The following is a 10735-nucleotide window of genomic DNA, read 5'->3' on the forward strand; positions in this document are numbered from 1 at the left end:
CAAACTAGTCTCCTTTATGTGACTACCTACTCAGCACCTCTATTTGGATGTCATGACGCATCTCAAACATAACGTGTCCAAAAGGTCTTCTTATCTCTTCCCCAACCCCCAAAATGCTTTGACTACTTGCCGTTACTAACTTATTTCATGATACATTTTCTTAATAGTTGCTTAGGCCAAGAATCTTTACACTTTTCTTTCTCATACCCCATATTCAGCCTGTTAGAATATTCTGTTTACTTTGAGAACATTTCCAGAATCTGGCCACTTTTCTCCAACTACTTTCACCCCATCAAAATGATCATTTCCATGTTTCTATCTTTGCCTGTAAACATGGTAGTCTGAGATCACATTATGTTACTCATTTTTTTCAAACTTTGTCCATATTTCACTGAGAAAAAGCCAGTCCTTGTAATGGCTTACAAGAGCCTGTCAGATCTGCTGCCTGTGGATTATTATTTGAATCTTTTCTTCCCTCAATTTTCCTCAAGACAAGTAGAGACCAACATTTATGTCTTAGATGATCTCTTGCCAAGCTTTTAAGACAGTAGTAACTATTCACCAAAGTATGATGTAGAACATAAGCTTTATGAACTTTATTATTTAACAAGTTGTCTCAGATGATTTTGGTCCTTAGCCTTCAAACCTAGAAAATCAGTCCTGTGAGGGGTTTGGTTATTTAAGAAGTATCCGTAACTGTGTCCCCTACTTACTCTTTCCTTAAACGTCTTGGTGTTACTCAACCTTGGATTAAAAGACTACATGGCTTTATCAATTACATAGATGGTTGAGTCTAGAATAATGTATCTTTTTGTGGAAGTTTCTTAAAATACATATTAATTACATAGCTGGTTAAATCTAGAATAACGTTATCTTTTTGTGGAAGAGACTTAAATTTGCTTGATTTCAATTTCATGTACATTTTTTAAAAATCTAATATTGTATGTTATTCTAGCACCTTTAATTTTATTATTTGAGCATAAAATCACTTGATGAGATAGACCAGCTAAAAACCTATGCAAACCCTCAGATATCACTGGGTTCACTACTTATAGAATCTTCTGTTAAGGTAACAGGCTTAAGCATAGGCTGGTGAATTGTGAGTATTTTCTTTGCAAAAAGCAGAAGTGTAAATGCTGAAAGAAGGAGGGCAGGGCATTCCTGAGAATAATCTTTAACTTTTTTCTTATTTCTATGTCCCTTTTAAGAGGGTGGGCATTACTGGAGAGATTATTGTTGTTAAATGCCGTCGAGTTGGTTCCGACTCATAGCAGCTCTGTATAGGGCTTCCAAGGAGCAGTTGGTGGGTTTGAACTGTTGATCTTGTGGTTTTAAGTCCAGTGCTGATTCTATAGCGCCACACCAGGAGTCCTCACAACTTAATGAATTAAGTTTATTCTGTCTTTTTGTTCCTAGTAGTAAAATAATAGCAAAATAATAATAGTAGTTGTCTTTAATTGAGGTACCTTGTGATCATCACTCTATTAATCACTGTTGCTTTTACTATCTTATGTACTTTTCACAGTGACTCAATGATGATAAACAACTTTCTTATTTATAGATGATGAAAGGGAAATTCAAAGTGTAAAATAGTAGATTTTACAGAAAGTTGTGGTGGACAAGATTCATACCTAAGCTAAGTGTCTCATTCGGGGATATTTTATAGAACAATGTTACTTTTTGTTTCTGTGAAGAGTATTTTTAGGATTTAAAACAAATTAAACATAATTTAAAATTTTTAATACCTTTAACTTAAAAAAAGAAAGTGCTACAGAGCAAAACTTAAAAATAGCTATTTTCCCCAACATTGGAAAACAGTGATAAGGCTTTTTGAAAATACACACTCTAAAATTGATTCTTTTTCCTTTCACTAGTATGATCTTATGACTGAGTAACTCCTTTTTAGCCTGGAAGCATTTCCTCTCGTGGGATTGATTCATTAAGATGGCACTACAAACAGGCCTCTCTGCCTGGCTAATATTAACAAAGCTCTTTTAGGGGTGCCCACAGGACATACCACTCTGTCATAAGTCTAGGCCTGATGACACTTGGCTTTTGCTCCACGAGTAAGCACTCCATTCCTGACTCTTCTTTGATGGTGGTGGTGACGGTCCCTTTATTTTAAATCCAATAAGATTGTAATCTTGACCAATCAGCTCATTAGATTTCCAAATGTTTACAATTATAATTGTATTAACAATCACTCACAAGTGAATTATATAATCCATCAGCATCTTTCACCACCTTCTTTCCCAGACCTATCAGGAAAAAGTCGTTTGGTGGGAATTTACAAAGACTGGCTGGAAGAAACATAAATTAATTAACTACACAGTCACATTTATTTATTGCTTCTGACTGCTTTTGTGCTGTAATGACAAAATTGAGTAGTTTGAATAAAAACCTACTACTCTGCAAAGTCTTTCCTTCAACTGTTCACATGACTGTAGCTCATATTTAGAACTACCTTCTACTATCCATTCTATGTTTTCTCTGCTCTCAGCTGGTTTTGTTTTATTGCTCAGTGTGGTAACCCAAACCTTTGTTCCTGAAAGATCTGGGCCATTAGTAGTCATGTTGTAATTTGGTTGTTGTATTTTACATTTAAGATGGCGGGTTGGGTAGATGTGCAGTGAGGAACTCCATCAACAGCAACACAGAATACTGGGCCAAGCAGGCTCAGGGGATGGTGTTAGAACTCTGAACCACATATAAAGGAATATTTAGAAGATTGGAAGGCTTACAGCTAGGGGAGTTTGTAGCAGAATCAAGAAATCCATTGTTTTCTAATTCGAAGACGCTCAGCTATTCCTAGAGTAGCCATCTTGGGAGAGACCAAGCGAAGGGGAAGGATCAGAGCAGCCAAGAACACCTGACAGAACTGCTGAGATACAGGTGTGGACATTCATTTTTAGGTATCTGTTCATTGGTCATGCTGTCTGCGCACTTCCATTCTGGTGACTAGAGGGGATACCAGAGCGAATGGACACCCCACCCCCACCCCTGGAGCGTTCTACTACACATGTGCACAGATCTGCTTGAAACAAAGTGGCAGTTTCCACGTAAAACCAAATGGCCATCATCGTCTGTCAGTTTGTCATAATGTGGTATTTTGTGAGTTGCTGTGATTCTGAGGGCTATGCCACCGGTATTTTAAATAACCAGCAGGGTCACCCATGGTAGACAGGTTTCAGATGAGCTTCCAGACAAAGACAGACTAGGAAGAAAGTGTGATGAACTACTTCCAAATCTTTAGTCACTGAAAATCTTATGAATCAGAGAGACACTGTCAGATACAGTGCTGGAAAATGACCCCCTTAGGTTGTAAGGCACTCAAAATGCGACTGGGAAAGAGATGCCTCCTCAAAGTGGGGTTGACTGTGATAACGCGAATGGAGTAAAGCTCGTGGGAGAAAAGTTCTTTGCTCAGTGTGGTGACCCAAACAGGAATACACAGAGTCACTGTACCTTCGTATGCTTATGGGGCACAACTGAAAATGAAGAGAAACAGCTGTAAACATCCATTGAAAATCAGAACATGAAATGTACGAAGTATGAATCTGGGAAAATTGGAAGTTGTCAAAAATGAAATGGAACGCATAAACATCAATACCGTAGGCGTTAGTGAGATGAAATGGACTGGTATTGGCCATTTTGAATCTGACAACCATATGGTTTACTATGCCAGGAATGACAAATTGAAAAGGAATGGTGTTGCTTTCATTGTCAAAAAGAACATATCCAGATCAGTAATGAGGTACAATGTTGTCTGTGATGGGATAATTTCCATGTGCCTACAGGGAAGCCCAGTTAATAACACTATTAATACAAATGTATGCACCAACCACTAAAGCCAGTGAGGATGAAATAGAAGAATTCTACCAACATCTTCAATCTGAACATGATACATGAGGAAAGCAAAAAGTCATTAAGAAGACAAGAAAGAAAAGGTCAAAATGGATGTCAGAAGAGACGCTGAAACTTACTCTCCACCATAGAGATGCTAAAGCAAATGGAAGAATTGAGGAGGTCCAAGAGCTGAACAGAAAATTTCAAAGATCAGCTTGAGAAGATAAAGCCAAATATTACATTAAAATGTGCAAAGATCTGGAATCAGAAAACCAAAAAGGAAGAACACGTGTTGCTCAGCATTTCTCAAGCTGGTGGAACTGAAGAAAAAATTCAAGCCTCAACTTTTGTTATTGAAAGATTCTCTGGGCAAATTACTGAATGATGTAGAAAGCATCAATAAAAGATGGAAGGAAGACACAGAGTCACTGTACTAAAAGGAAATGGTTAATGTTCAACCATTTCAAGAGGTAGCACATGATCAAGAGCCAGTGATATTTAGGGAGGTGCATTGAAGGAATTGGCAAAGAACAAGTCACCAGGAATTGATGAAATAAAGATAGAAATGTTTCAAGAATGTGAGGCAGTATAGGAGGCACTCATTCATCTCTGCCAAGAAATTTGGAAGACAACTATCTGGCTAACTGATTGGAAGAGATACGTATTTGTGCCCATTCCAAAGAGAGGTGACCCAACGGAATGCGGAAATTATCGGACAATATCTTGATATCCCATGTGAGTAAAGTTTGGCTAAAGGTAATACAGAAACGGCTATAATCATACATTGACAGAGAACTTCCAGAGGTTCAAGCCAGATTCAGAAGAGGCTGTGGAACGAGGGATCTTGGCGGAAAGCAGAGAATATCAGAAAGGTATTTACCTGTGCTTTATTAACTATGCAAAGGCTTTCGATTGTGTGGATCATGACAAACTGTGGACAAGATTGCGAAGTATGTGTATTCTGGAACACTTAATTGTGCTCATGAGGAATCTGTACTTGGACCAAGAGGCAGCTGTTTGAATAGAACATGGAAACACTGAATATTTTTAAATTAACAAAGGTGTGTGACAAGGTTGTACTCTTTGATTATACTTATTCAACCTGTATGCTGAGAAAATCATCCAAAAAGCTGGGTTCTATGAAGAAAAACATGGCATCAGGATTGGAGGAAGACTCATTAACAACCTGCGATATGCAGATGATACAACCTTGCTTGCTGAAAGAGAAGAGGACTTAAAACATTTACTGATAAAGATCAAAGAGCACAGCTTTTGGTATGGATTACATCCCAACATAAAGAAAACAGAAATTCTCACCACTGGACCAGTAAACAACATTCTTACCAATGGAGAAAAGTTTGAAGTTGCCAAGGACTTCATTCTTCTTAGATCAGCTATCAACACTCACGAATGCAGCAATGAAAAGATCAGAGGACGTATTATATTAGGCAAATGTGCTGCACAAGACCTTTTTAAAGTGTTGAAGAGCAAAGATGTCAGCTTGAGGACTAAGGTGCACCTGACCCAAGCCATGGCATTTTGAATAACCTCATATGCATCCAAAAGCTGGACAGTGAATAAGGAAGACCATAGAAGAATTGATGCCTTTTAGTTATGGTGTTAGAGGAGATTATTGAAAGTGCCATGGGCTGCCAAAAAAATCAATAGGTCATTTTGGAAGAAGTGCAGCCAGAGGTGTTCCTTAGAGGCCAAGATGGCCAAACTTCGTCTCTTATACTTTGGACATATTGTCAGGAGGGACCAGTTGCTGGTGAAGGATATCATGGTTGGTATGGTAGAGGGTCAGAGAAAAAAAGGAAGACCCCCCAATGAGATGGATTGGCCATGTGGCCGCATCGATGGACTTAATCGTGGCAACAGTAGTGAGGTTGGCCCAGGATCGGGCAGTGTTTCATTCTGCTGTACATCTGGTCACTAGGAGTTGGTAGTGACTCAGTGGCACCTAAGAACAACAAGCCTGCAAAGTCTAAAATAGTTTGGGTCCTCTACAGAAAGGTTTGTCAATTCTATATTAAACATTGCTTTTGGATGATATTGAAAGGACATTTTGCCACTAGCTGGTTCTTCCAGATGAGGTGATTTTTCTTAAGAACCCAAATGAATTTGGAAGTGATAAAATCTGCTCTGCCCAGTGTTTCTGTACCTAATTAATCTCAGCACCCTCTACTCCATTTCTCTTTCTGTCTTTTCATTTTATTTGTGTATGTCTTTCTAGATTTCTCTGTACCTTTTCCTACCATTTTCCCTTTTCTTTCTCCTCTGTATTTCACTGTTTTCTTCTCCTTCGCATTAAATTGGAAATAGTGTGAAATGGTAATGTATTTTAAATATTTATTCTGTTAAAGTTTTAGTTTCTCTGTTCTTAATTTTTAATGTAAGTTTAGTTTAAACTTGTATGTTTTCCTCAAAATAAAACCAAAATCCAACCCATTTAAGTTACCAAAATTTTTGTGGTTTCTATTCTTCTCTGCCGCTTGCCCGCTGTCCTCTTTCCTGTGAGTAGTAGCTTTTAATTGAAGAAAAGTTCCTTATTCTGCTTTATTTAAGCAAAAGGAATAGAAAAAAACAAAGAGGTAAGAGAACTTCTTAGTCCTAAACTTTGTTTTATAACATTTATTCTTGGTTAGATTTACATAAGAAACCTTATGAAATACTTAACAAAGTAGCAATATTTTCTGATAATTCACACTTACTAAATGTTGGTAGATGGATCTCTATGGTATGGTCTGAGGAATATAACTAAAATTACAGAGCTTGGAGTTCTGCCATATTTTCCTAAGAGTTTTTAAATAGAGACGGTGATATTTAGTGTAGATATTCAAAACAACACTTTTTTATTCTTACATTGGTGTTTTTAAGTGCCGTCGAGTCTTTTCTGACTCATATCGACCCTGTATAGGATTTCTGAGAAGTGCTTGGTGAGTTTGAACCACTGGACCTTGTGGTTTAAACTGACCTTGCAGTCCAGTGCTTATTCTACAGTGCCACTCCCAGGCTTATGTTGAAATAAAAAAACAGAACTTAATTTTAAAAATAAAAAATGGAATCAAATGATTTTTACTTTTTTCTTTTTTTTCCGAAGATTAAGCAAAAGGAGAGAAAGAATAATACTGACACCTTATATGAAGTTGTATGCTTGGAAAGTGAGTCAGAAAGAGAGAGGAGGAAAACTACAGCCAGTCCATCCATTCGCCTGCCACAGTCTGGATCTCAGAGCTCAATGATACCTTCTCCTCCAGAAGATGATGAAGAGGAAGGTAAGTATTAGGAGGAGCTTGATTTGAATTTTGGGATGGAGGTTCATGAAGACTCTTAAAATCCTATCAGGGACTACGTAATGTGCAATGGCATTTGGAATTCTTTCAATAAATTCTTATGAGACTACTATAAGTAACTAGTTTTGGTGGATTCATACCTGGATTAACCTGTAACCAGGGTGGGAAAATGAGACGTGTAAATTGTACATTTTTTTTTTTAATGGTATCATCAAATGCTAACTTGGTGTATTGTTATGTTGTTTTACAGCACGTTTCACACAGCTTCTATAGTTAATTTTCCCATCTCAGTTGATTCATTTAACAGGAACAATTTCATGTGCCAAAATGTACAACTTCCACACATGATCCTTTCACCAAATGTGTGTGTGTATATATATATATTGCCCATCTAGAGACTTTTATTCAGGGTGAGGAAGGTAACCTCTGCCAGAGAGAGAAGGCAGGAGGCAGAAGGGAGGAGAGGAAGAAGAGGAGGGAGTAATCGGGAAGGGAGGGGACTTATATAGGTTCAACAGGAAGGGAGTGGTCATTGCTGGGGTGATTTAGCTCTGGCCTATCAAAAGCCATGTTGTCCTTTTAAACTTTGCGCCTTGTAGCTTAGGGCGGGGAAACAAACAAAATGGAGTTGGAGGGAGGGGAGAGGGAAGAACCGAAAGGTATTGTAACATTTCCCCCTTTGGTTAAATAAGAAAAATGAATGGCTGTCTCTATGATCCATGCCCATGGGAGAAGGGACGAAGGTCATTTTTCTGTAGCTACTTCCTGCTGGCATTGGGGTGACGAGGCTGTCTTTGGTCTTGGACCACGGTCGGCGATGGCTTTGTCGTTGTTGGTGGTGGTGTCAGTAGCCATTGGACTCTTCAATGGGAAACCAAGAAGCAATGGAACCTGGTCAGCAGCTGGACTGGGCTTAGGCCCGCAGTTCTAGGTCTTTGGAACCTGAACCAGAGGGCTGAAGAATTAACTCCTGCCAGGGATGGATGCTGAGAAGACGTCAGGGAAGATGATCGCCGGCGCTGGAAGGGCATGTTGAAATGAGCGCGTTAGGGCGCCAGGAGATTAGGGGTCCTGGGCCTTCCGATATTAAATCGGGGGCCTCAACCGTCCCACTTCTGACACCAATGAAAGGGAAAAAACAATCCGGCACCACTCATCAACCACACCTCACACCAGATGGCCCATCTAGAGACTTTTATTCAGGGTGAGGAAGGTAACCTCTGCCAGAGAGAGAAGGGAGGAGAAGAAGAAGAGGAGCTGTGTGCGTATATATTTTTAACAGTGTTTTCACAATGATAAACATTAAGAATATACAGTTGTTGTTTTTTTCTCACTCTCTCTTTTTTTTTTTCTTCTGTATCTATGTGGGATAAGTGCTGGACTTAAAGATCTGTTTAAACCACAAACTCCATGTTACAAACTCAATAGCTGCTCCTTGGAAACCCAATACAGTAGGGTTACTATGAGTCGAAACTGACTCAATTGCACTTAACAGCAACAACAGCAAATTAAATGAATTTATCTGTTAATCTCTGTTAAAGTGTACTGTAAAGAGTGAGGAATGGTGGGGAAGGGGCACAGGAAAGGTGAAAGTTTAAGAGCTGTTTTCTTATTTTAAAACAGAGTATGTGCAAAAAAAAGAGGCATCAACCATTTCTTCCATAGCAGTCTCTACTTCTCATCAGGGTTAGATCATTCATTGCAGTGGCCACACAGAATTTAGACACCATATTCACAGTTAATGGGATTTATTAGAGAAGGTAAGAGGTTACATTCAGAGTCAGATGCTCAGGGCACAATTCTTCCGGTCAAGACAGCCTCACTTCAACGGTATCCACGGGCAGCCCTCTTTCTGGCTGTAGGACCCTTACACTGGCCTCTGCCCTGCTCTGGCAATATTATAATGTCTTCTCACAGTTCCCACAATGAAAGATGAATTCTCTTGTATGAATATCCGGACTACTTCATGAAAACCTACAGCATGTGGCCTTCTGTCACAATGCAGTGCGTTGAATTACTTCATGTGGCATTAAAGTACAAGGAGAATTCAGACAGATATGCTGCTTGGGGCAGTTCTAGGCAAAGAAATAAAGACTTGTAGGTGACAGGAGTGACTGGTTTGGTTAAAAGAAATAAATACAGACATGCCTTGTTTTATTGTGCTTCACAGATATTGTAGTCTTTTTGCAAATTGAAGGTTTCTGGCACCCCTGTGTCAAACAATTCTATTGGCATCATTTTTCCAGTAGCTTATGTTTAATTCATATCTGTGCCATATTTTGCTAATTATCACACATTTCAGACTTTTTCATAATGCTATTGCACACTTAACAGACTATTTTTTGTTGTTGTTAAGAATCATCAAGTCGGTTCCACCTATATTGACCCTGTTAGAGTTTCTGAGGAGCAGCTGATAAGCTTGAACCACTGATTTCAAACCGACTTTATAGTCCAGCGCATTAATTCACAGCACGATAACTTTTGTCTCCACTGGGAAACAAAAAAATGTGCATGACTCACTTTATTGTGATTTCTCACTTTTCTGTGATGGTCTGCAACTGAACCTGCAGTATTTCAAAGATATGACTGTACACATGATGATGATAGGCACTTTTTTCAAGTTCCCAGCAAGCACTAACTTTCCAATTCCCATTTTCCCTCTGACTAATCAACTAAGGGTCATTCATAAATAATACTAATGGCCACCAACTACTGGATTCTTAATATACATTAGGCATGGTGCCAAGTGCATTTTTTTTATCTTATATAATACAACAGTCTATAAAACAAGATTTATCCTTATTATCCTCCTTTTGTATACGAGATAACAAAATCTCAGAAAAGTGAAATAATTTGTCCAAGTTACAGTTAGAAAATGCTGGTCAAGATTTGAATCCAATTATGTGAAGCCACAGTCTAACCTCTACTCTATGATTATCTCTGTGTATTTAGTTCACATAAAGCTTTTGAAGTATCAAGAAAGTAGATGTGTCATTTTTGAAGAAGTCAGAGATGCAATTTAAAAGTACCCTATACAGTCAGTTTAAAAGGCATGTGAAAGTGGAGATGGGTGGAATTGATAATTCTGGGATCATTGTTCCCCACTGTTTGAGATAGTGTGGTCTGTAACTGGAGTTGTTGAGACTTGCCATTCCCTTTCAGGTGAACACTAAATTAAGTAGGTGGTGGTTGTTAAGTGCCACTGGATCAGTTCCGATTCATAAGAACCTTTTTAGAGTCTCTTAAGTAGCGAATGGTGGCTTTGAACTGCCAACCTTGCATTTAGCAGTCCAATACTTATCCTACAGAGCCGCACTAGGATCCCACATAAGAAGGTGATTGTTGTTCTTGTTGCTATGTGCTGTCGAGTCCATTCCAACTCAGCAGCCATGTGTCCAACAGAACGAAACATGGTCCAGTCTTGGGCCATGCTCACAGTGGTTGTTACTCATTGCTGCTGCCACTTTGTCTCCTTGGAGGTCTTCCTCTTTTTCACCTACCTTCTGTTTGTTAAGCATGATGCCCTTCTCACAAAGTCTCACCATCCTGACCTCTAAGCAGCATTCTGACTGTACTTTTTTTTTTTTTTTTTT

General features: G+C 38.8%; 1 protein-coding gene across 1 annotated transcript in view; it reads left to right on the forward strand.

The window, feature by feature from the left end:
* The window catches only part of RABGAP1 (RAB GTPase activating protein 1), a 174012-nt gene that overhangs the window by 49393 nt on the left and 113884 nt on the right, over positions 1–10735 (forward strand). Inside the window, exon 10 of the mRNA XM_006834741.1 lies at positions 6950–7124. Within this exon, the coding sequence (XP_006834804.1) occupies positions 6950–7124 (175 nt within the window). The remainder of the gene's footprint in view (positions 1–6949; positions 7125–10735) is intronic.

This window comes from Chrysochloris asiatica, unplaced genomic scaffold, assembly GCF_000296735.1.
Source record: "Chrysochloris asiatica unplaced genomic scaffold, ChrAsi1.0 scaffold00014, whole genome shotgun sequence".
In the NCBI taxonomy this organism is placed as follows: Eukaryota; Metazoa; Chordata; class Mammalia; order Afrosoricida; family Chrysochloridae; genus Chrysochloris; species Chrysochloris asiatica.